At 41.1% G+C, this 26590-nt stretch overlaps 1 protein-coding gene across 11 annotated transcripts in view; it reads right to left on the bottom strand.

The window, feature by feature from the left end:
- Positions 1–26590, bottom strand: part of TSPAN4 (tetraspanin 4) — a 486061-nt gene that overhangs the window by 565 nt on the left and 458906 nt on the right. For all 11 annotated transcript variants that reach the window (XM_082230629.1, XM_082230623.1, XM_082230627.1 and 8 more), the window contains 3 exons: positions 5993–6094; positions 2120–2251; positions 872–955 (listed from right to left, as the gene is read on the bottom strand). In XM_082230629.1, the coding sequence (XP_082086755.1) occupies positions 872–955; positions 2120–2251; positions 5993–6094 (318 nt within the window). The remainder of the gene's footprint in view (positions 1–871; positions 956–2119; positions 2252–5992; positions 6095–26590) is intronic.

The following is a 26590-nucleotide window of genomic DNA, read 5'->3' on the forward strand; positions in this document are numbered from 1 at the left end:
AAGTTGCCCCACCTCCTGTCCTAGGGATTCCAGTGTCCAACGGGAAAGAGGTGCTGTTCAATGCACTTGCTTGTAAACAAATTAATCTAGAATCATGGTGAGCTAAAAGGAGACTGTGGTAACACATAGGCTAACGTAGGGAATGGAATACACAATGACCCAAATTACACAGCACCTGCTCACAAATTCTCCCCACTGACATGAATGGGAGCTACAGAGCTCATGCCGGAAAAGCAGCATAAACATCATTCATGTTAATAGAAGATAAGCAAACTAACTGCATGTAATTTGCAGAATTAAAGGCTGCCCTTAAGAGATGTAAGACATTAGTCCTACTCCCGGAAGGGGAACTGTGTCTCCTGGCAGCATCCCCAACCAACATTACAGTCCCCGCCAGCCTTGTTAACAAGGAAATTCTCTCTTTCTAGGTTCCTGCGATCTATGGTTAGATGCTGAGTACAGACCCGGGAGGTGCTGTCCCCTTCCACACATTAGCTTCCATGGGTTCCCCAAGGCGATGGAAGGGGAAACGACTGCAGCAGTCAAGGGAAAATCATCGAAATAAGCCTCCAAATTTAATGGAGGACAGCAGTTGGAGATACATGTGTCCCTCTCCCTTTCTTTCTTTCTTTCTTTCTTTCTTTCTTTCTTTCTTTCTTTCTCTCTCTCTCTCTCTCTCTCTCTCTCTCTCACACACACACACACACGTGCACAATTTTTGCTGGAGGAGCCCTCCTATTATGGGTCTGACAGTCAATATTGGACTAATACTTCTGTGAGAGAAAGAAAAGCTGAGGGACATTTAAATCCTTCACTGCCCTTGCATGTAGGAACCAACAGAAAGCACCCCAGCAATAAGTTAAAATTTTACCTGAACCAAAGCTGTACACAGTCCAAAAATTCCCACAGCTAACAGATTTTCCTGGAGCCATATTTTCACTGTTTCATAACAAGGCTTTAAAAGAGAGAGAGAGGAGAAAAATAAAGACCATGAGAATGCTTATTTACTGAGAAACATGAATTTTTGGTGTGTGGGGAGTCAAAAGACACAAGTAGCAATGACAAGACTGACATTTCAAGATTACGCAGTTTCCTCTATTTCAGCATTCACTGGAAGTGCAATACCCCGGGGGTAGGAGGCTCGCTTACAATGAAGTGTGGTGTTAAGGGTTCAAACATTATACATCTGAAGAAGACATGGATGCATGCTGCGTGCAAGATGCAGTAATAAGGAGCAAGTTCTTTCGAACCCCCGCTTTACCCAATGTGAGTCAAATACCTACATTTCTAAATTTAACTGTAAACCTTTCTACTTCAAGCACAGGCGCAATGGCCGGTTGTGCAAAAGCAACTATAAGGCAATTACTGCTCAAACAAAAATATTTCCATTGATACAGCAGCTTGTATTGGCTTCATAGTAACTGTACAGAGATAACATTACATTTGGTGATCCTCTGGCTCTGCTTTTGGTATATCAAACATGAGTGCTAACAGTTGCATAGTAGGGTCTGTTGAGCCAGCACATAAATAAAATATGTCCTTTCTGTAGCAATGGGTTTGGATCCTTGGAAAGCCCTGTGACATAAACTGGGGAAGACACTAGCTTAAGATCACCCAGCAAGCTTCTTGGCTGAGCATAGTTTTTTGGCATTGTCCTTCCAAATACAACACTCTTATCTATACTTGGGACATGTCAACCACCTGTACTCCTAGTTGGGTGCCATAATACACTGGTCCTGCAGAAATATTTCCTAGAAAATATATTGTGGGGGGTTTTCCTTTGTAGACTAGCTCACACCCATAATGGAAACTTGCATGTGTTGACTATACCACCAGAACTTGTTCTGCAATGGCCACTTAGATCTTACTCTAACAACGTGCTCTAGCCTAAGCTCATGCTCTTTCTCTGTTTGTGCTTTAAAGTGGGTTATCTTGTCAGCAAAGACTTTTCTTTGTTGCTCGTCAAATAATCATACAAATTCATGGTGAATGTGTCATTGCAGCCTTTTTGACACATGCTAGATCATGAAACAATAGCAACTAAGCCCAAGCCCTTTTTCCTTTTACAATTCTAGGTCAGCTTGGTTAAAATAAGAATTAAGTTTTGACAGCTACTCACAGCTTTCCACCAGGTCCCTGGGGAATGAAGACCACAGTTTTCACTGAATTCCAAGCAGCATGAATCTGGCACCCGTGTGGTATTGTACACTTCAAACCAGTCGGTGAAGTTTGACACTCCACAGCATCTGAACTGAAAAAAAAGAAAGAGGGGAAAGCCCATTGGACAAGGAGGACACGCAAAGGCTTAGAAGCCACAAGGACACTGGCAAATCAGATGGGGAACCAATGGACTTCAATAGGTATCCCGTTGTCATAGAATATTCAGTGCAATTCTCTTGCAGCACTTTCTTAATTGCTTAGTATTTATTTTTTTTTGTAATTCACCTTAGAATTGCAAGGTCTCCCAAAGGCCCCCTAGCATTTAGACACCTAGTCTATGGCAGTTAAGCTAGTGGCAGCGAGAAGTGTCCCCATGTCTTCCCAGGTCCACTGTGACATCAGAGCATGTCACTCACTCACTGAGCTTATCACAGGGGTCAGGTGGGTGACAGAACCATTTACATCCAGAAATGCACCTCCTCATCAGATAGTTGGTGGGTTCAACCACTGCAAAAAAAGGGGCAAGAAAAAGAAGCCTGCCTACATCAGGAGTTGTATAAGTAGCACTGCCAGAATCCTAATAGTTCTGAATTGCCCTTTTCACTGGCCTTGGAGATTCAGGGGAGGAAACATTCCCACCAGAGGTGGAGAATCCAGTCCACACTGCACAGAACCACTAAGTTAACACTATGTTAGGTATAAATGAAAGCCCAAGAAAGCGTTATTGGTTGAGATCTGTACATTTCATAAGAAAAATGAGGACTAACATTTATGTCAATGTGATAGTTTTTCTGCTGGGTTTCCTCTACCACCACTATTTCTTTTCTTAATTTATTCTGCTTGGTAATTTAATAATAAAAACCCATGACTCAGCAAATGGATTGTCATCAAACGCTGGATTGCCAGCACACCAAAGCTCAATGATATTATTTTTCAAGTATGCTATTATCACTAGAAAAAAGTAAAGAACAGCAAATGAAATGGTTACAGCAATGAAACCATTTTTGTAAAGATGAGTGGCTTCAGAGTTGCATATACTCTGCCTTGAAATTGTCTTTGACAGTTAGTAATAGAGATATTCATGATCTGGGAGCTGAGATTGCAGCCAGCAAACTTTTCTCCAAGTAGCAGAGTACTAAACTTTGATTTGTATCTCTCCCATCGTACCTTCCCAGCATGTGGATGAGCATTTTAGTGCCTCATGAAGGTGAGTGATTTACAGTTCTGGCTAAGCAGGCAAAATGTTCGCTGGAGGAGTTCAAGCTTCTCTCACACACTCCAGTCTGCAAACCTGAAATACAGCCTACAGCACTGTGCAGCCTGGGCATGTGAATTGATTCGCCATTCTGAGATATTCCTGCTGCGGCTTCAAAATAGTCTTCATCTAACTTGCTGCATCCACGAAACCTGCAGGCTCACTGGCAGGACGTGGTGAGAGGCCTTAGAGGCTCATGGAGGAGTGAACCCCACTTCACTCACAACCACAACACGGTGTGAGAAAGGGAAGTGATTTTCTCATTTTGGGGGGAAATAACTGTAGCTTATTCTGAAAGCATTGGAGGTCAGTGGCAGGCAAGGAACACTCATCACTACTTGGGATGTGACAATTTTGAACTAAGAAAAGCTTGGTTGGATACTTGAATTTCAAAGTATCCCAGTACCATCTTGTGGAACAATAAAAGGAAAGGTGTGGTATACCAACTGTGATCAAAATTATTCGTAACTCTGTTGTCCACACAGGAAAAAAGAAGGGTGGTGGTGGTGCTAAGCAGATTCATGATAGTCTCTCATCCCTTGTGATTGGGAGATTTGCTGCTGTGCCTTCTTGCCTCTCAAATCCCTCCGGATAAAATCTTCTAAGGTGGATGTTTATTTACTACTTTGTAAAGGATCAAGTCTATGGCACTAACAGAGAAATCCAATATAATTTACAGTATTTCAAAACTGGGCTCTTGTTTTTGTTTTCAGAATTAGTTTCTTGAGTAATTGAATGTCTTATTACAGCCACCATATATTTTAAAGGGGTTCCTTATTCTGGCCCCCCATGGGCTATGTTGAATAGGTTATTGATTTTTTTGCACTACCTTTCTTGAAATTGGATTAATATATACTCCCTGCAATAACTCCTTTAGTTCCTTGCTCTTCCAGAGTTCCTAAAATTAATAGCATTTCCCATTTGTGCAAAGCAATATGTCACAGCAATATAGGATTGGGAATGCACATCCATGAAAATGTATAAGAGGAATCTTGGCAGACAATGTAGCTACTCAAGATAGAAAGAGAACAAGCCACTGGGATTATGACAAACCTCTCCTATTGTGTTGAGTACAAAAGGAATATTTAAACACAAGGATTCCCAGTGATTAATTGCAATAAATCTGGAGCAATTACTCACATCAAGGGAAGCCACAGAGCACATCAGACAGCCTAAAAACTGCAGTGCATATTGAAATACTATTTTAGTATTTTTATTATGGATTAACACATTCAGATTATTTTATTTTATGTATTGGGTTTTAGAATCATAGAACTGTAGAAGTGGAAGGGACCTCAAGTGCCATCTAGTCCAACTTCCTGCAATGCAGGCATCCCAGCACAGTTCCGGAGCCTTGTTCGCATCCCGAATGGAACGCAAGACATGCGCAGGTCATATTTTGCCACTTGCGCGGATGCGCGTGACGTCATTTTGAGTGTCTGCGCATGCGCGAGCGGTGAAACCCGGAAGTAACGCGCTACGTTACTTCCGGGTTGCCGCGAAGCGCAACTCAAATGCGCTCAACCTGAAGCGTATTCAACTCGAGGTATGACTATAATAACTAACAGATGGCCATCCAACAGCATTTGGTATCCACAATGCTGTCACTGTCATGCCTGTCCCAGTACGTTTTGCGTTTACTGTGTTTTATATGGTTTGCTGTGTTTATGATTATTTTTATTACTGTGAACAACCTTGAAAGATGGTATAGAAACAGTATGAATAAATATTTTTGAGCATAAGAGATGACACTGTGGAGGGCTGATGCTGGGACCAGAGCCAGGTTTGAGCTAGTAATAAACTGATACCAAACTCCAGAGAGGTTTGGTCTTGGCTCACAATTTGCCTAAGATGGAGTTCATATCTTGAACTCCCCAAGTCCACATCACCAACATTGATGGGACTCATTTCTACATTTAAAAGGTCTGGGAGTAGTGGTGCATCATCACGGTATACAATATATATTAAACAAATACAGAGATAAGGGAAATGTTCTCTTTCTTTGCTCCCTGACATATGGAAAGGTGCCTCAGGCAAAGAAGAGAAAAATGGAGAAATCAAAAGGTTCTACCATATAAACTGCCAGAGAGACCAGATGAGCTCATTTCCCATTGTATCCACTACTGTTCCAAAATTATAATGGAAATGTGACATCTTCTGTGCATTAAAATCACTCGTGAGATGGAGTGGCTTGGTTCTACCCCCTTTAATGAATTTTCACTGCCTGCCCATGCTACTAAAAATAGGCGCTTTTAGACAATTTGCCCATGTCTTTATGCATGTCTGCATGAAGAAGAGCAGATGAAAATAAGTCCAAAGCTGCTAACGAATCCACTGCAGGTAAATTTTGATGCAGATGTGGTAGGACTATTAGGCTACATGTCCTGGTTCATAGGTAAGTACCTGTGTACCAGGGTCATGATGCCTAATAAGTGCCACATATTTATAGGGCTGAAGCAGTCCCAAGAACACTTTTAGAAACCAATATGAAATCCCATTATGCTGGAAATTCAAAGCCAAAAGGATATATTGTGTGCAGATGGATAAAAGACAAAAAGAACAACAACGCAAGCTTACATCTGTTTGTATGATGCTCCATGCATTAGTTAGGCCAATATTTCCATCAGTTCCATATAAATGAAGCCCTTTCTTCAGGTCCCGCTGAGCATACTTATCAATCTGGAAATGAAGCACATACGGTTGCATGTAAGTATGCTAGACCTTGAAAACTCCAAAATGACACTTTTAAAGCAGACTCCTCTGAAAAGCCATGGTGATGATTGCACTGAAGGTGGGATTTGTGTGCAAAATGTGGCAAAGAAAGAACTAGGTGGGATCTGGGCAAACGTGCATCTGATGTGAAAATGGCCTCAGCACCTAGCCCATATCCTGACTCTTCCTCTGATTCTCTGAGCCATGGATCTGGCTTTTTTAGTATCAAGGAAGTTTTGAAGGAACAATGCTGGCCTTTTCCATTCATTCAGTCCTCTTTACTTAATAACTTTGCTATATATAGAATATTTATTGATGAGGATCTTGCTTTCTCTGGTGTAGAAAAGATGCCTCCTTCCTTACATTTTTTTAGCACATTCTGTATTGTATAATAAGTTTCAAAATAACAGTGTGTCAAATAGCTCAGTATTGTGGAACATTATCAATATTGCAGAGTGGATAGATGCATTTTAGATATCACATTTCCAATAGTAGTTCACCTTAATAAAAAAATGGTTATTTCTATATGAAGAGCTTAGGGCGGAGCCGACATGCAGAAGCCACTTTTCACAAACATTTTGATCCCATGAGAAGCACTATGAACCATGGTCACCCAACTAAGTGTCAAGGAAATATATCCTGCCCTCTGCATTTGCATGTCTATATAGCATCACTATGCAGTCAATTCTAATTACCTATGGTGGCATCGGCATGAACCAAGCACAGGAAGTGTTTCCCATCACTCTGAACCAGCTTGCTGGTGTCATGTAGCCAAATCTGACAGGCTACGTGGAAATTTGCCATCCTCTATCTGATACCTCACTGGCTTGGATCATGTAATAAGGGAGAAAAAAACTGTGCTGAAGGAACAGCCAAGGGGATAAAAATGAGTTCCCTGGGTGACCAGTGAACGTAAATGGGCACTCATTTTCCTTAGTAATGGAGTTAATTGATAACAAAGTACACCCCACTTGGAAAATAAATACATTTTTTTAAAATGAACTGTGGAAGTAAAAATAAAGAGAAGGAGTGCAAAAAAGGCAGCCATGAAATTGAAGGCATCTGACAGGTAAATAAGATATGCCAGCTTAGAAATAAGGCAGCTTGGAAATGCTGATCTTCATAATAGGTGGCTGCTATATCAAAGTACACTTCACCTGCAGATTAATATGGAATAGGAGTGCCCAAACTAAAAAAAGCAGAAAAGTGTCTAAGCAGCAAACTTAATGAAATGCAAAATGCCAAGGTTGCTTTTCTGCAAAGCATTTGACACAGTTGCACGGCATGATAATCCCTCTGACTAGGATTCAGATGTTGCCCTACTTAATGTAATCTTCATGCCCTGTTTCAGATCAATAATTTTTAATAACCCCAAGTCAACATTTGTAAAATGCCTGAAGGATCCACAGGAATATTTTGTTAGCTCAGGTGTGCTTTAACACATTTTCTCATTTTACCATAATAGATTGCTTAACCATGCATTTCTGTTCGACATTGTACCATGTAAGAAAATCACTAATGTGCAACTTGTATAAATAGAAATCAGTAGCAGCAGGTGACAACATCTGGGAGATCTTCACCTTTTCCCAGGACACAAGTTAACCTGAGTGACAGGAAAAAGCTTATGGGTTAATTAATACCCCTCAAGGCACAGCAGATTTTTCTGGCTGAGCCCCTTCCCACTGTGCTAAAAAGCCCAAACAAATATGTGCATATATTGCATGGATTATTCTCACTGTATTGAAGAATTAGTTGCTATCAGTTACTATACTGATGTCTGGCATGAAGGTGTACCAACCACAGACTGATCAGAAGCAGGTTAACCACCAGGGGTGGCCCAGTTTTCAGAATACCTGGTTAAAAACAGTAAATGCAAGTTGCAGCACGCATTTCATAACACCAACTTTGTGCCACAAATGTTTACTAGCTTGAATATTCTGAATGATTAGCCATTATCACTACTTTAAACACCACCATTCTTGATTTGACTTAGCAAAGCATACTCAGGAGTTCTAGCAAATACATGTTGTTGTTGTTGTTATACTTATTTATACTATATCCTGCCCTTTTCCCCAGACCAAGACACAAGGCGGCTTCCAGATACAATAGAAAAAATTAAAATAGCCTTGAGAAGAGCAAAACATTCTGTACATGCAACTGAGATAAAGTCTCTTTCATAGCTCAGGGTATCATACAGATAAATATGCTGCAGATTACAAAATGCTTAAAATGCTACCTTATAGCAATGTAACTCATATTAGAAATGACAGATCATTCTAATGTTTAGTTACAAGAGCATCTGAGCTACTGTGAAACATGCAAGATTTTTTTTTTTTTTTGTAACCAACCATTTAAAATTAACCAGATGCCTTGTATCTTATTTTCCAGCAGATCAGTTCATATGTGTGAGGCTCATTTTTAGGTGTCCTCGTTTGGGCATCTACAGTATGTGCTTACATTCAGAGTAGTCCTTTCTTCTCCCACTCCCAACTATCCAACTATCCACCCATCCAGTGTAGACAATGGTGCATAATAAGCTATACCCCCCCCACCTCATCAGTTTTTGAATCTTGTCAGGCGGATGATGTTCACACAGCTCCAGTGACTTGCATTTGAGAAAGTAAGAAATATTTTAGGTAGCTGCTGGGGGTGAAACAGTTCCAAGAAAGACACCAAGGAAGAGTTTGTGCTGTAGGAGTCTTTCTAGCTCCATTTGCATCAATATATTCCTCACAGCAGAAGCAGCAGGGTGGAAGGAAAGTAGCGTTATCTGTGTTTAGAACTGGGGAAAGGCAGAATGATATAGGAGGCGCTTGGACTCTGGAGGAAACATAATGCTGCCTGCTGCAGCCAGTTTTTATGGATTGGAGGGAAGATATAAAAAGGGCTGTGAAGCCAACAATGATATTGGCTGCCTCCTGTGATTTGAGAGGAATGGTAGCTGAAGGTGTTGTGGTCCTGGTCGTCATTCCTACAGGGGACTCTGGGCCTGGGTATGGGAAAGAGGAGTGACCCATGGAATCTGAAGGGCATGTAAATCTAACAGAAGAGCTCTTCAGCCAGTGGCTGCCACACGATGCCTTCTGGGAGCAGGAGGGGGTCATTGGTGGACTCCTGGTGAGGCCTATTAAATGAATACATTGCTTCCCACTTTTTTTTAAAAAAAGAAGTAGTAGTCTTGAAGTGTTTACAATCAAATAAATCATATATATTAATAGGTAATAAAATGAAAGCCTGGAGTGGAGAAAAATGCAGAGACTTTGCAGCTTTGAGGCAGAGGAGGCCACGGAGGCCATGACTCTGTGGAAGTGTTGCCTCCCTTTGGAGGAGGAGCTGTGGAAAGACAGCTTCCAGAAAGCACTGGAACATAAAATGTAGATTTAGACACTATGAGCAGATTCTTTGTACCTCAGCATCACAGGGATTTCTTTATTAAATACACACCCATCCCTATTTTTTAGAAACAATGTCCTTAGTGTCATTATTACTCTTGTCCAGCATTGAGCAACAGTGTCTGGATGAAGGAAGCATGGGTTGATTTCTTTAAACATATATATAAAAAATGCTGAGCTTAACAGCAGCATTCCCATGGATTCCCACCTGTGGACAGAAATTCTAATTTCAGGCCCCACTGCTCTCTAGTGCATCACATTCTCTTCACCCCCACCCTCCCAATTACTGAGAGCCCAAGCAGCAATTATTTCATACTGAGGAAAGCCTCCTAGGCAGTGTCTTGATATTGGTAAGTAAATATTTCTGACCTTTCTGATGATTGCTTCCCTCCTCCCCACTAACAAGGGAGAAGAAGCTGTAAAGAAATGACAAAATATCCAATTGTTTCCCACTGGGTGAAACTTCTAATTTCATGCCTTGATAATCATTCTCTACAGATAGCGCGGAGCTGGAAATTGAATGTAAATAGAGAGCACCTAATCTATAAGGTCATTTGCAGGAGCCCCGCTTTCTCCTGGGGAAAAGATGTGATTGATTGTACTACTAGATGAGGACAGCTTAATACTGGGCTAGGACATTATTCAGTACATGAACTGGCCATGAAAGTGAACGTTACACGGAGACTTTATTTTAGGATAAGTCCTGGATGTGAAACTATATCAAAGGCACACCTGCCAGGGGAGAGGCTAATTTGGGATCAGATCTGAATTGTTTTAGATCATGGGTAGGCAAACTACCCATGTGGCCCAATCACCTTCTAAATTCCTGACGGTCTGGGAATCAGCATGTTTTTACATGAGTAGAATGTGTCCTTTTATTTAAAATTCACCTCTGGGTTATTTGTGGGGCCTGCCTGGTGTTTTAGAAGGTGTACTTTTATTTAAAATGCATCTCTGGGTTATTTGTGGGGCCTGCCTGGTGTTTTAGAAGGTGTACTTTTATTTAAAATGCATCTCTGGGTTATTTGTGGGGCATAGGAAATCGTTCATCCCCCCCCCCAATATAGTCTGGTCCCCCACAAGGTCTGGGGGACAGTGGACCGGCCCCCTGCTGAAAAAGTTTGCTGACCCCTGTTTTAGATTAACATTCAATTTTAGAAATTTGTCTTATGCTGTATAAATAAAATCATTATACATGGCTGTACTTCTTCATTTATATTTTCTGTGTTTCAGTTACCGTATTTTTCACTCTATAAGACGCACCAGACCACAAGACGCACCTAGTTTTTGGAGGAGGAAAACAAGAAAAAAAATATTCTGAATCTCAGAAGCCAGAACAGCAAGAGGGATCGCTGCACAGTGAAAGCAGCAATCCCTCTTGCTGTTCTGGCTTCTGGGATAGCTGCGCAGCCTGCATTCGCTCCATAAGACGCACACACATTTCCCCTTACTTTTTAGGATGGAAAAAGTGAGTCTTATAGAGCAAAAAATACGGTATTTCCCTTCCCTTCCACCATCCCAAAATAAAGCACCTTGCTGTCTGATCTGCTGAAGCTCTTTTAAGCTGGCAGCATTTCATATTGACTAGCAAACTGACCTGGCATGCTGCTGAGCAGAAGAAAGCATTTGCAATATCAAGGCATTACTTTCCAAGCTTAAAAACAGAAACCAAGAGCAAAAGAGTAAATCAGCAGTTTAAGATGCTGAGATAATAATTAGCTGTGACAAAGGTATAGGTTGCTAAAATACCATATTTTGCAGGACGATACAAAAACTTAAGCTGCAATGGGAAATGACATAACATGCACGTATGGGACAGAAAAACCACATAGTCAGGTCTTGGCCTACTGTTGATTATGTAGCAGTTCTGCTGCTGAACAGAGAGGCTGCTGTTCTAATGGGTTGTTATTATTGGGGTGACGAAGCATTTATAGGCCCTACATCACCATAAAGGCTGCAGCCTTTGAATCCTCCAGGTATCCTAGGATCGGCTGTGCAGGGGCTCCTACCACTCACAAAAGATCACATGGGTGGAAATTGTGGAAATCAAGAATGAAGAAAATGCATGTCATATATGGACAATAAGGTAGTCTACTATTCATTTTAACGCTGACTGATTTTTGTGATTGTAATAATCAATTCACCCTTGGCACTGGCACATCAAATTATGTCAAACATTGTGGGCGCCAGCCACACCTTCATATAAGTTAAACAGCCAGTTATTAACTTGCTTTGTCAAAGCAAAGAACAGGAACCCCTCACAACCTGGGATGAACTTGTCAATAGAGATAGAATTCCAATTAGCTTTTACAAAGGCTACATGAGGCAGAAGCAGATCAACAGGGAAAGTCATCATTTCCATTGTTAAAACTAATGACCACTGTATGATTTTAAATTGAGCAGAACAGAAACACTGTGTATATAATCCCAGGCAGGAATTGTCAGACAGCAAAGGAAGAGCTTTTGGTTTATGTAGAGATGAAAGAATTGGCCCTATGCCCACAGAGCCATTCGGTGAAGCAATCTCAAGAGAATAACCTTTGGGTCAATTACCTGTATTATCCATTTAGTTAACATAGAAGCAAAGGGGGTGGGGGAGTATTAATACAAAAATTGTACAACTTGGGGGTAAAAATTATACTATTTGAGAATCAAAAATACTCTACTGCTGAGTCTAAAACAGCAAACTACAGTGGTCAAAATAAAAATTGTTTTCTTAATTGTTAATATTCTCTTCTGCTGCTTTATGGTTTTGTTGGTTTGATGTTTTAATAGTGATCCTGCACACTGGGAAACTGGAGTGTGTGTTAATTGTTAGGAATTGGAGTGTGATCAGTTTATATTGTGCTCTAGTGCATGCAGTTTTTATGTTATTTCTTTGTGTTATTGTAAGTCACCTTGAGACCTTTGTGATAAATGTGATGAATAAATAATCAGAATAAGATGGTGAAATTTATCTATCTGAATTACTATTCTCAGCAAAGATTTCACTACACTACTAATCGAATCTATACTGCTGACCTTGTTTCACAACCTTCACCAACCCAGTGACCGCCAGATGTTTTGGACCACAAGTTCCATCAGCCTCAGTCAGCATGCCATACTGGCTAGGCATGTTGGGAGTTGTAGTCCATAAAGTCTGGAGGGCACCAGAATGGTGAAGGCTATTGTCTGGTGGCTGTCAGGAATGTTTCTCAGCCCTGGGCACAATGGCCCATTATGGGATACAATACCAAGATGGTAGCTCCTTAATTACCTAATTTAGCTTGGTATATTGCACACATCTTGGACACATCTTGACAAAGCACTAGTTAAGGAAGGATAGAACCAAATAGGAGCCCAATAGGAACCCAATGTGACCATCATGATAACCTGGAATCAACTCAAGTGGTGGATTGTATGAGAAATTAAGTCATACCAAGCTTGTTCAGGCTGACATCTGCATTTGGACTGAAAATGCAATTGGAAAACACTATGAGATCATTATGCTCCATACAGTGTTCGAAACCCCCATTGTTCTAGGTGCCTTTTGTGACAGGGAGTTTCATTAGCACAAGCAATTTCTGGGCTTTGGGCACAGTACTGCGCCTAAAATTTCAGATTAAAACTGCAGAGTGGAAGGAAAGGAGGACCTTTTTCTGTCTCCCCACTTTCAGCTACTCTCTGGAGAAGAGACCCTCCTAAGAATATTAGGGGGGTTGGCAGGGTAAGGACTAGACCATGTGAAAAATGAACATAATATTTTAGCTGCAGTTCATTCATTTTCAGCTCTGTATGCTTGTTATATTAAAAAATCCCATGCCTAGATATTCCATTGTTGTGCCCATAACCTAGGATTAAGGTGCCATTTAGCTCCTAGCTTTCATATCTGAGTTTTCTAACACTGGCTACATAAAAACTACACATATCATTTCCTCTCCTTTCCAGACTCACTAACATGCAATAACTTGTTTTAATGCCAGATCTAGCCTTAGAACATGGGAAGTGTGTGTTGAACATGAGCAGAGTGCTTCGCTCTCCCAACTGTGTACTTGCACCTAGACTCTAAAACCTGGGAGTGAGGTGCATCGTCATTGCTGCCTCCTTTGCAGTTTTAGTTGCATAAGTGTATAAACGTAAATGTAAAGGTACCCCTGACCAGTATACCCAAACCCAAATGTAGAAGGACCTGTCAAACTGGATATAACATAGTCTTCTTGCTCATGGAGTTATTCCATGTTTGTTAGTCAAAGGACGTTGAGGAAAGGCTATTCAAATTTTCTACTGTGCTGTCTACAAGACTGACCTGAAACTGGAAAATAGTGAATATATGCACCACCTGTTGCTTAAACTAAAAGTGTGATTTAAAGTTTCATTTCTGATTAGTGTCGGGCTGAGGTATTCAGCCCAACAACTTCTTTAAGTTGGGTGGAGGAATAATGGCCACTTAAGATTTTTGTGATCTTTCAAGGCTAGGTGGAATTTCTAAAATAAAAATAAAAATCCAGAGACAGCTTGCCTGACAGATGAGAGGGGGCAGAGAGTTGTAGTTCAGTTAGTATTTATTTTCCCTTTAAAAAAAAAAAGCCACTGAGTTTCAATAAGAGGCAGCAAGCTGTTAGTGACCCTCAAAAGTGGCCCAGTGGGAGCAATGCCATTTCAGAAAAGCAAATACCATGGGACCACTCTTAATGGGCCAGCCCAATTAAGAGCTCTTGCCTTCTTTGCCTAAAGCTCATCAAAAGGGGAAGCAGAGTGCTGCCCAGAAAATGCAGACAAGACAACCCCCAAGGCAAATAAATGCCAGTTCTGTTTGCAGTTCTATCAGGACGTCAATGAAACAAACAGCCCACGAGATCAGTTATCAAAGTCAGCATTTGTCATAGACTTAAGGTTCAGATCTCTCTTTCACAAGGAATCCTGCTGGGAGACAAGCTGGGGTTCATATTCATAACATGCAAAGATGGCACAGTGTTTAAAAACCTCATTTCAAAATCAAGGAAAGCAGAAGGGGACAAAGATAAAATCTGGGGTCATAAACCGCATGCAGTACCCATCTGCAGAATATTTCACAGGGCACAGACATAGCACAGCCTACATCCTGACTGACCCTTCCTTTCCCTGCCAAAGTATATGGAAGAATAAAAAAGAACGAGCAACCGTCTGTACAGACCTCATGAACAGATTGCTAATTCGATGCATTTCAAGAGAGCTCGACTCTTCTCTCTCCAACAGCTTCATTTGTTTACTCATCCATAGGACAATTTTAACTGGGTAGTTCTAATGTCCTGCTATACACCTGATAATCTGTGGTACATATTACATATAAAACTTCATCATGCTTAAGCAGAGACCAAGAAAGACGCACATTTAGATTTTGGGAACAGCTCCAAAAAACAAAGCTCCTTCTGTGGAGGTGTTGTTGTTGTTGTTGTTGTTGTTTTGTCCTAGCAATTGTTAACTAATTAAAATAGTTGGAGTTCTGCCTAGCTGCTTGATCACAGGGTTCAAAGGCAACTGATAATATGCAAAAATCAATACATAATAACTGCACGATTTTTTTTTAAAGGCAGTAGCGACTTACAAAGGCATTGGGGGTGGGCGCAATGATGGTGTAAAAATGTCTCTCCCAGCCTTAGATGTTCATTTATGACTTTGCAGTTTCCATGGTGAACATAAACGAGAATGCCCCCCACCCAACACACCCTGATGTGTGCTGCTTTGCAGAACCAGGTGTTTTTGCTCCTGGGAATGAATGGGTTATCATCTCACCCAGGCAGGTGGGTGATCTGCAACTCCTGCCTCTTCCTGGTGGCAGGGAAGGCCTAATGAAGGCTCTGTGGGAGGGGAAGTGATAACAGAAAATATCCACTCCATGGACCTTAATGACACTTTTTCAACTCTCCTATGCTTGGAAAAAAACACTTTAGTAAAGTAGTGTTGGTTTCAAATAGACCACAATTGAATCACAGTATTAAAAACATAGGACTGTCAATCAGTTGATCATGGAATGGTTATTTTCCTGGCCCAGGACTCCTCAGAGGCAGAGTCCTGTGGCAACAGGAGCTCTGAGAAGGACCCACTCCTTAGCCCAAACAATCCCAAGTGAATCTGCAGACACTTCAACCTCTACTGAGCCCCAAGGAGATATTTCTGCCATCAGACTTTGATGGGTGGCCCACAGACTCTTGGGGGGCTTAAGAAACCCCGAGGGAAAATCCCCACAGCTGGGAACTCCATTACCCGGAAGGAACCAACAGCTGCAGAAGGAGGCACTCAAAGGGCAAGGCCTCCAGTTAATGATTACGTAGCCTTCATATATTTAAAGCACATTGTTTTCCCCAAAGAATCCTGGGAACTGTTGTTTACCACTCACAGATTTACAATTCTCATAATCCTTAAACTACAGCTCCAATGAAAGTAATATGCTTCAAATGTATATAGTACATATGCAGCCTAACACGGTATACTCAAGACCTAACACGGTATACTCCACGAGATAACTTAGCTGAGTGAGTACTATCCATGGTCCTGAAACCACACATTGGTCTTGCGGTTTTGTTAATTTTTTGCTATTGCTCATTTTATAACTGATTGTTTTGAGAATTTATATCATTATTTTTATTGGTAGAATATAGCTCTATTTCAACTTTGAATGCTGTCACAGAAAAGTAAATCAAATCATTTTATTAATAATAAAACACAAAGCCAATGGGTATCATTCTCCTAATTATTATATTCCTGACTTCTTGTAGCTGCACTCATTCCCTGGTGAATCTTTGGATGCCATCACTTTGGATATGTTGCCTTCCCAAACATTCTAGAAATGACCTTTCTACCTTTCACCCTTCGGAGTTATTTTTTCCTGCAGGTAACTTGGCTCGCCTTTTGATTCCACCCTCTGAGAGACAGTACCTTCCTGACCTTCCTTTTGGTAATGCACTCTTGGAGGTTGGCCCTTCCTATAGTAAGAAAAAATCAGAACTGAAAAAACCACTATCTCTTGCCTTAACTACTGCATCAATGCAAAGCAACTAAAGTGGTGCTTGCTAGCCATTTCCATTGAAGTTATCTTAGGTCTTGATGCCTTACCTGTGCATTTTTCAACTCAAAACTGCCTAGAGATTTACTTGGCAAATCAGGGCTAAAATATTAACAAGCCTTTATCTTAACTGCTGCAAGAACAGCAACTTAATACCTGCTTTATAAGCTTCTCCTGTTGGATGAAAAGGTCTCTTTGCCTTAGGTATTCATTTTGCACTGTTTTTAAATCCATCTTTAGCTGTTGTTGTTTTGTACTGTTTTAAAAATTATTTCAGCTGCTTTTATATGTTTGCAAATCACCTTGAGACACATGAAAAAGGCAATTAATACATTCACTGAGGAGGAAGGAATTTTTTTTTTTTACGTATGTTCACAGAATGCAGTACCTTACTTAATCTGTTTTTAAACTCACATTCTCCAATAGTGATACAAACATGGTGTGTTAACTGTAACTTCATATCATATTATTTTGAATATATGTCTGTGTTCACTTGAACCTTATTTTTTGGATGTACAGGATTTTTAACGCCCCCTATCACTTACATTAGCCCAATTTATTTACAAATGAACCGAATTTATTTATCTGTTTATTACACATTTTCAAACTGCCCCATACAAAATAAAAAAATGCTCACAGGGTGATTTACAAAAATAAAGTAACATAAAAACATGGCAGGGTTCGCCTAACCAGTACCAACAAACATCTACTTGTGCAACAGGGCTTTTTCCTCTCTCCTCCTCCCATGCACTACCTCAAATTGGCTTGGGGGGAGTCGGGGGAACCCCCAGAACAGTGCAAGAGGGAGGAGGGGAGGTCATTCCCTCTGGTGACGTACACAGACAGAACATCTAGAAGAGTGATGTTGAATTCCACTCATCATGCATAGCACACAATGTCCTTTTTAATAGAATTGAACCTTTTTAGGGTCAGTTAGGCCCCCAAATATGTAGGAAGCTTACAACTAGTGAATGGCAAAGAATGAATTTACAATTGCAATTTCTGCTTAAGGATAAATGCTATGTTCCATGCCATCAAGTAAGGAGAGGAAACCATCTGAACAAGTGGCAAGTCCACCGAGCACAAAACTTCTTAGCCTAGTTTTTCCTTTATTTTTCACAAGGCCCAGGGCAAGAAGCTGCTTCCCCAACTAGAGTGCTCACAAATAAACAGAACAGGCTGTATGTAGTGCTGTCATATTCATATCACCAATTTTAATCACACTTAAAGCACATAGCTTCCCCCACAGAATCATGGAAACTGTAATTTCTTAAGGGTGCTGGGAACTGTAGCTCTGAGGGGTAAACTACAGTTCCCAGGATTTGACTGCTAAAGTGAGATTACACACACACACACACACACACAGAGAGAGAGAGAGAGAGAGAGAGAGAGAGTAGATAAAACATACTTTGCATTAAGCCAAATGCAGCAATGGCTAAAACAAGTTGCAGCACATTCTGCCATTTCAGGAAATGGTGAAATAAAGGTCCATACACTAATTGGAAACAAACAAGAAAATGGGTTCTATTTCACTTTAAAACCCTTATGTTCACCTGAAGCCAGATGTTTTCTCAGGAGTGGCTCCTTGCTAGACAAGCTCAGACACCACACCACAGAAACTGCATTTAATGGATCTAGATGGCAAGTCAGGCAAGCTAAGCCATTGTCAATTATGATTAAGGTTACCCAGAAGTGGCCTCTGTCACAAGTGGTGAGTTGTCTCATCATTCACCAGAATGAGCAAAGACTCCCACAAAACGGTAGATCTGTCACAAATGATAAAGGGGTTAGGGGCAACTCCATGGGCTGTGCTGGACAGGATAACTTCTCACTTACTTTGCTTTCATTTGTTTTTGATTGCCCTCTCTTCAAAAGGGCAATCCATTCCTCTCCTAAAGTAGTTTCACCAGCATGCTAGTGACAGAAATAATTCTTTGCCAGTATAACATGCCAAAATAAAATAAAATAAAGTCTTCTGAAGTAAGAGAAATATCTAATAAAATATGTGACCCACCGCTTTTCAGGGCAGATAAAAATATTTAGACACGCCCCCAGTAAAATTCAAAATTTGTAGAATTCTTCCATGATGGATAGAATATTGACATTGGCCAGACAAGTTTTCCAGACACCCTAATAGCCAAAAATAATGGGAAATATGCTCAAAATTCAGAAGACCCATCTTGTTATACTGGGGAGGGCTCCATCAAACAGCAGGCCAAGCAATCCATGTTCTGGAACAGAGGGTGAAGAAGTCCCCCCTACACACCTTTGATCCAGTCTCAAGGTGTGTGTGTGGGGGGGGGAATCTGCAGTGGTAGGCAAGGATATTAGCCTTAAAATGGGATGAACCACATGTGCAACAGAGGTTTTTTGTTTTTACAAGAGCAACAACCACCACCATCAGATTGGGGGAAAGGGGTTTTTCCATTTGCAGCAAAGGAAATTGTGTGGCTGTTGAGAAAACATTTTAAAGTGACGTGGTACCCTTTCATCAAACATGCAACAGAATATCAGTTACAGTAGCATCCACCAGCCACACACTTGAAACTCTGGAATTATGTTTTCCCATAGGAATCTGTGGCTCAGAGGAGATGGGTGGGTGGAAACTGTTTATTAAAGGGGGTTGTATCTTTTTTCAAAAATTTCTTATTTGAAAAACCAATTAAAAATATTTTTTAAAAAGAGAAAATGCAACATTTACTAACTTGTAAGCAGATCAAAAACAAATACAAACATAATAAACATGAAAAATTGTGGCCCAAGCCAGCTCATTAAAAGCCAATCTTGAACATTTTGTCTTGTCTGTCTTGTCTCAATAAAAGCAGGTGGAAGTTTAACAAATGGAAGGATGGCATTATTATCTAGATGTCCTATGCAAGCTTTATTTTTCTCAGGTTAAAAAGCTACCTATTCCACCATGCTGAGAATAAATCCAGAGTACCAGAGAGTTCCTGGCTGGTGGCAAGAAGTGATTTTAAATTCCTCTACAAAGGTTAAGAGCAATTTCTACAGAGCCCCCCCCCCTTTACCCCATTCATAACCAACAGCAAAGGAGAGATGATGAAGAAAGTGCCACCCTTGAAATTACTTTGGCCTTGTAGTTTTTAACTGTCACAGGCAATTTATTTGAAATATAATTCCTGATTTGCTGGCTTCATTAAGCTTTCACAAGTAATTTTAAACTTAAACCACCATTGGCAAATCCATCATTTATTGATAGAAACATTAGGACAGTAATGGAGTGTGACTCACAATGAAATAAGATAGAAAGGTATGAATGGGTGGATGTAAAAAGACTCCTTTTCCCGCCCTGAACTTTTCCTGTGGCAAATCATGCACCATAGTCTCAGCCTTTTGAGGTGATGTTTAAGATCACCCTTAAAGCACTGTCTCCGCAGTGCCTGGAGACAGGCAGTTGAGTTGTGTATCTATAGCAGTGACCAGAGGAGAAATGACCACTGGGAGGAGTGCAGAGAGAAGAAATGCTATGGCGCATCTGCAGCAGCACAACTGGATGCCTTCATCTGCCCCAACTGCAACAAAGCATGTCTCTCCTGCATAGGTCTCTACAGCTACGGCAGGTGCTACAGTCATCTAACATACTGACCTTACCCCCAAAGGCACACTCCTCCATTGTCTCCTGAGACAGACGGATGCCAACAAAGCTTGCAAACAGGTGTGGCAAATGTATATACATAAACAAACACAGAGCTTCCAACCTTCGCTTCCAAAATAAATATATTCTCTATTTACTTAAAATAATCCTTGAGTCACTAATTTGAAACTCATCTCCCTCTGCTCTTTTACATTAAAAACATGAGAATGAATGATGTAAGGGTGGCATAATATACCTTACCTTTCCACAAGCTCAAAAAGGCTCAAGTCATCTTTTAAAAAGCAACAGGCTGCCTTTCAAAAATGACCAGAAACTTCAGATGCTTCAAAATGTAGCTAGTAAAGTTCCGACTGGAGTTGGGTTTTGGAAGCCTTAAAACCCCTAAATGGGTTCTGGTCCCAAGTCTATCAGCTATACACTCCGGTTAGCTAGAGAGTCCTTTTTCATATCCTACCATCACCTGAGCCTAATTTCTCTCTCCAGTTCTCCCCCAAATTCTCAAGGGAGGAGGGGGAATACACCAAAATGTTTTTGGGAAAGGACCTGGCTTACCAGGTATGCTGCATGTCAATACCTCCGGCGGTAACTGGGCCTTCCTGCTTTTGGGCAGGCCAGAATGCTGATGGGGATGGTCTCATCGACATCTTGCTCAGCTCCATCAGGAATTGCAGCAGGATGGGCTGGTTCCAGCACACCTTGTGTCTGCTTTAAAATGAACCTCATGTGACCAGGGAAAGTGTGAAACATTAGAAATAAAGGGGTGTGTGGATATTTTCCCAGGCTCCCCTCTGCTTTCCCAGGCAGTTTCTATTCATCCCAAATTGCTGAGAAAAGCTGTGCTGAAAATATCAGCCCAGCTCAAGTTGAAAACAGGTTTTCAAGATGGCGAGTATATTTGTGAGGCTAATGACAGAAGCTTAAAAACAAAAGAACAAAATCAAAAATAAGCCCACTATGCATCCAAGTATAGTATTTACTTTACACATTGTGGATTTCCTACACTGAAATTTCATACATATATGTTATAATGTTTCACAACTGCATGTGTAGTGCATTCAGTGTACTATTACATACACTGAAAAATCATGATTATTTGTACTCAAGAGCTACTTATCCAAAAGGTGTGCAGCAGTCTTGGAAGAGGCAAATTGCAAGCCCCCTTCACATGCTAATTACATGAAGGTAGCGCCACCTGAATAAGGGTGAAGCAGGATCACATAGCTGGCTCTGGCTCCTATGGGCCTGTTGCTTCCCTGGTCCTAACAGCTACTTGTTAGCCATTGACATCTGCTGGGGACAGACTACAAGAGCAAACTTCTTTCCACATAGGCTGGAATCCTGATATCAGAGGGCTCCAGCTCACAAAGAGGTCTATGCAGCACTCAGGTTTCCCTACACAGCCGCCAGTGCTTAATGTGTGGACCTCAGGAGAGAGAAGCTGTGTGATGATGTCTGGGGCTAGAGTTATGCCCCACTTCCCCTTAGTGAAGGGGGCTACAGTGGAACACAGATTGGCTAGCATCTTGAGGGGTGTTTGTACTAATATAGCAAGCAAGCGTATGAGTATAATGGCATGCGAGCAAAACAAGCTCATTACACTGTGAACAATGTGCAAGATGTCTACAGTTTTAAAAGGCTCATAAAAAAACAACAACACTTGGAGAACCTGTCAGTGCTGATTTTTACAGGAGAAACCAGAACATAATGTTTATCACTAATAAAGGAAGAAAGGGAAAGTGAGTAATAAAAAGAATGAGGCCTTCTGTGCGGATAAACCACCAGACTCATGCAGAGTCCGCTACCAATCATTAACCTGCCATGCCTAAGCAAACCTTGATGCAGGACAAAAGCTTGTGCTGCTCCTTTTTAATAATAATAATAATAATAATAATAATAATAATAATAATAAAGCTCCCCCCAAAAAAACACACACACACAAATGAACAATTGACCTCTGCACTCTCACAGTAGCTGCCTGTTTTTAAAGTCCTAATACGGGTGGAGCAAGGGCACTCAAAGTAGCTTGCCCACCTCCACTAAATGGAGAATAGCAGATTAGGCAACAACTGCTGTGGAGCAATTTCACAGTTGATGCCCAGCAAATAATCCTCAGTCAAATGAGGAATTATTCGCAGGGCACAACCTGAAAATGCTCCACAGGGGCAGCATTTATGCAGTCCATTGCTACACAGTAGTGAGGGTTACAAGGAAACACTGCCTGCAATAAAGCCAGATGTCAGTTAATATTTCTAAAGCAAAGCCATATTATTTTTATTATTATTAGCAGATGCTTGACTTCAAGTGTTCAATGGATCAGGAACTGTTAGTAATTTTGTTTGTGTAACTCTCATTCAGGGCTTGGTTTATGGAGAAACAAGTGAGGTGTAAATTTTCAATTTGCTACCAAAATCTAGTGGACCAAGGACACCAAGGAAGGAAATGGTGCCTCCAAAATGATGATACATGGATGGTGGATAGGTAACATTACCAATATGTACCACACACACTTCACAGATGTGGTCCTGCTATCATATATCTTGCTGTGACAGAACTGTCAGAATAGGGTAGGGTTATGACTAAGAGGTAGTGCTATCCTAGCCATTTAGATTTGCCAGCTGAAGGGAGCTAGGAAGGAACAGAGGTGCCTTCTCACTGATGGAGAAAAGACTTGTGGGCATAACTAATAGGATTGAGGGGGGGAGTTGAAAAAAACAAAATCTGTGTGGCAAAAAATAGGTAAGTTTGTACCCCTTACACAACTCCTGTCCCTAACTGACATGAGTCAGAGGAACCTGGGAGTTGTGGTAGATCTGCCACTTTGGGTGTGTGCACACACACCATGCTCCACATAGGATTGCACTCTTTGTTGAGGTCAATGGGACACGTTTGTCATGGCTTAAGCCTCATTGATTTCAGTGGGCATAAGTTCAACTAATTTATTCTGGATACAGCCCATTGTTCTATATTCTCAATAAATTAGTTGTGCCTACCACATTACCCATTTCTTTCCACATGTCAGATAAATCTATAATGGAAATCTTGACATTAATAGCACTTTATACTGCTCCTTCCCTCAGCTTCTTGCTAGTTTCAAAATGTAAAATAAAATTAAGTTTTTTTGGGATTCATTTTTAAAGACAATTTTTCATCTCAAAAAGCGAAGACGGCATAAGACTGTGCTTTCAAATTCATAACAGTTAAAAGCCTCCTCTGCTCCCTATCCCTCCTGTCTCCAAACTAAATATATAAAGAGAGATTTTAGGAAAATTAATTGCAATAGTCTGCCTTTATGAATTTCAATGCGTGTGCAATTCATTTTCCCACAGACAGCAAAGCAAGAAGGAGATCTTTTGCTGCCAAGGTGACAGGATTCATGAGCAGACCTGCTCAGGACTAATGAGGAATAAGTAGAGAATCCTCATTGGGGCTCTCCCAGGGGAGCTCTGCTTTCAATCACATACCATCATTTCTGCTTGTCAGCCCATGCCGCTGTTGGTGTAGAGGATATTAATGAAGCAAATGAGTATTGTGGTTTGAAAACAGACCATTCTTGCTGCTCCTTCAGAATGATACAAAGAACCCAACCTGGTTGTTTCTGAAGAGGTCTAGCAAGGTATTCTGCAGCTCTCATAACTGGCTCAAAGGGGTATGTGTCAAGGTCCCAGCTGAGAGGGTCTTCATCAGAGGAAGAGGCTGGAGATCCCATTCAGGGCCCTGCTTCCATGGAGAAACTTGCACCAGTCCAAAGGCATCCTCAAGAGCCCCAGCACAAAGATGCCTTTCCTGCCCTTCCACGACCTCATCCTGAGGCCTGCCTTCAACCCTGATTCTCCTTCAATGCATACACCTCGGGCCTGAGGAGCAAAAGTGGCAGTGTACCAGACAGGAAGCACTAAGTTGCATCTTTTTTGGCTGTTAGAAAGGAGGAGATCTAGCTGCAAGCCACCACCCTGCTGCATGCATAGGACCAGTTAGAGGCAAGTGACTCAGTACATCACTAGGTTAACATCAGACCTCATGGATGCTTTAGCTCCAGCTACACTGCTGACTCTGGCTCCAGTCACTACATCTGGGGCTGGTCATAGATATGCAAACTGTGAGGTCCAACCCTCCACACTCCATCCCAATATTACTCAGCCTTTGAGTGTTATGTAAGTGAAATCCATACCCTCATCTCCAGTTTATCTCCAATAGGCAAATACTAATCTTTCCCCTCTGGTTCTACCACATCATTACTTGCCTGGAAGGGCTGTGAAACCTGAAATGGCAACTGCCCCCTATGAGGCAGGATGGGCCTACAGACAGCTTATAAATCCCTTAAATCCAAATATTTAGAGTCATTTTCCTAAAGAAATGCAGTGGGAAATAATAAGGATTTTTTTCTTTATCATTTTCAATTTTGTTTCCTATATTGCTTCAACAGGTGAATTCCATGTCTAATGGCACCTCAAACATTAAGAAATTTCCAGATATGTCTATATCATGAGGCATATTCATTAGCACATACAAATGACTGGTGAATTTCTGCTTCCAGAGGAGATGGTTTATTTAACACCTCACTTTGTATGGTTAGTGTTGGGGTCTACATATGATTTTTTAAAATGACCTATACCACCTTCAGTTTTAGCAGCTAGAGAGACATAGTATATATGTTGACATTTCCATTCCACCTTAAGGAACAGGCATGTGGGATTGTTGTGTGTTACATGTCTGTTTACATTCCAGCACAGTATGCTGGGAATTTCCGTTTGTGTCTTGCTTTTGCTTCTGCTGTTCTCTCCGAGACGACATGAGAGACGACATGTTTCTTTGTTCTGATTTATGTTTAATAAATCTGTAGCTGTAGCATGACTTCACATATCTCACGCCTACTTCTGTGTGCGCAGTACACTCGGCTAATTACATGCCCTGGCTTCTGAAGCTCGGGTCGCTGACTTGCGTCGGAGCACAGGCCGATGAATGGAGATGTCCGAGCTGGGCTTGCCAGCTGGCCTCCCAGACCTCTGCATGTCGATAGTATATTGGCTTGTCAGCTATAATTTGATCCTTGTAAGTTTTTATTGTGAAAGAAATGAGTAGGATGTGTGATATATACATAAGACCAGCTCAGGTAGAGATTTTAAAAAATCACTTCCTACTTTACGCAGTTTAAGTATTAATTACCAATGAGTACAGAATGGCAATATTTTCAATTACAACATCAGTTGGTGTCTATCTATGTCCCACCTGCTTTGAGTGCTTTGGCATCTTCTAAACTATAGGAGGGAATTACTGGATCCGTACAGAAAACCAAACTTAAAACCACTGCTTATAAATGCTTAATTAATTTTGGTAAGGTTCAGGAACTTAGAGTAAGGTTACCAGACGTCCCTGTTTCCTGGGGACAGTCCCCAGATTTACAAATCAGTCCCCAGACAAAATCCATCTATTTAGTAGGAAGCTGAATAGTGTCCCTGGATTCATTGAAAAAAATCTGGTAATCTTAATTTAGAGAAGTGTGGAGCAGGGAATTATAATTATGCAATCTAAACAATGGAAAATTAATTGGGAATTGATACCGAAGCATACTTCCTGTGATATTAGATAGTACATAGCCATAACAACTAAGTAGCCCTTGATAGCCTTATTTTTTAAGGATTTGCAAAATCTCCTTTTCAAGCTGTCCAAGTTGGTGGCCATTAATACCTATTGTGGTAGCACATTTCATAAATTAGCTATGCTTCTGAGTCGGCGTTTCTAAAGGCACAAGCCTCAATTCTGCGAAAGTTAAGAGGGTGGAATCAAAACTTGAAGTGACCTGCTTTACAGTGATAGGCTTATAATCACAGAGGTTCTTTCTGTAAACCTTGTCTGCTAGGGCCCCATACTCTAAGAACATAAGAAGTCTTCTGTGGCATCAGACCAAAGGCCCCTTTAGTCTAGCATCCTATTCTCAAGGGTAAATAAACCTCTGTTTTTCAAAAAACACACGTCTACCAAGGCTGATATCAGAGAAACTGCTGTTGCATCCCAACTTTCAGTGTTGGCTCTCCTCTTCTCATCAGCTGAATGACTAATTTCTGAAAGGCAACTTTGTGAGGAGCTATCCTTAAAGATGGGGGTATATAATAGCATAAGCTAAATAAATGACATATGGAATAAATTAACAAGGCAGCTATCAGAACTGCTGGTGTGGAGGAAGAACATGCAAAAGTCAAACAAGCGGCAAAGCAACTTTCGCCAGACCTGATATATCCTCCAGATGTTTTAGGCTAGAACTCCTATCAGCCCTAGTCAGCGCTGCCAAGCCCAAATCTGGACAGCATCAAGTAGGGGAAGGCTGCTGCAAAGTCTCACCGATGATGATGCATAGTAGGGAGCAATGACTCAGTACCCAAAAAGCATTCAAAATGGATACCATACAGATGCTGCACAGTTTCAGCTACATCATTATC

The sequence above is a fragment of the Podarcis vaucheri genome, assembly GCF_965113315.1.
Source record: "Podarcis vaucheri genome assembly, chromosome: 1".
Classification (NCBI taxonomy): domain Eukaryota; kingdom Metazoa; phylum Chordata; class Lepidosauria; order Squamata; family Lacertidae; genus Podarcis; species Podarcis vaucheri.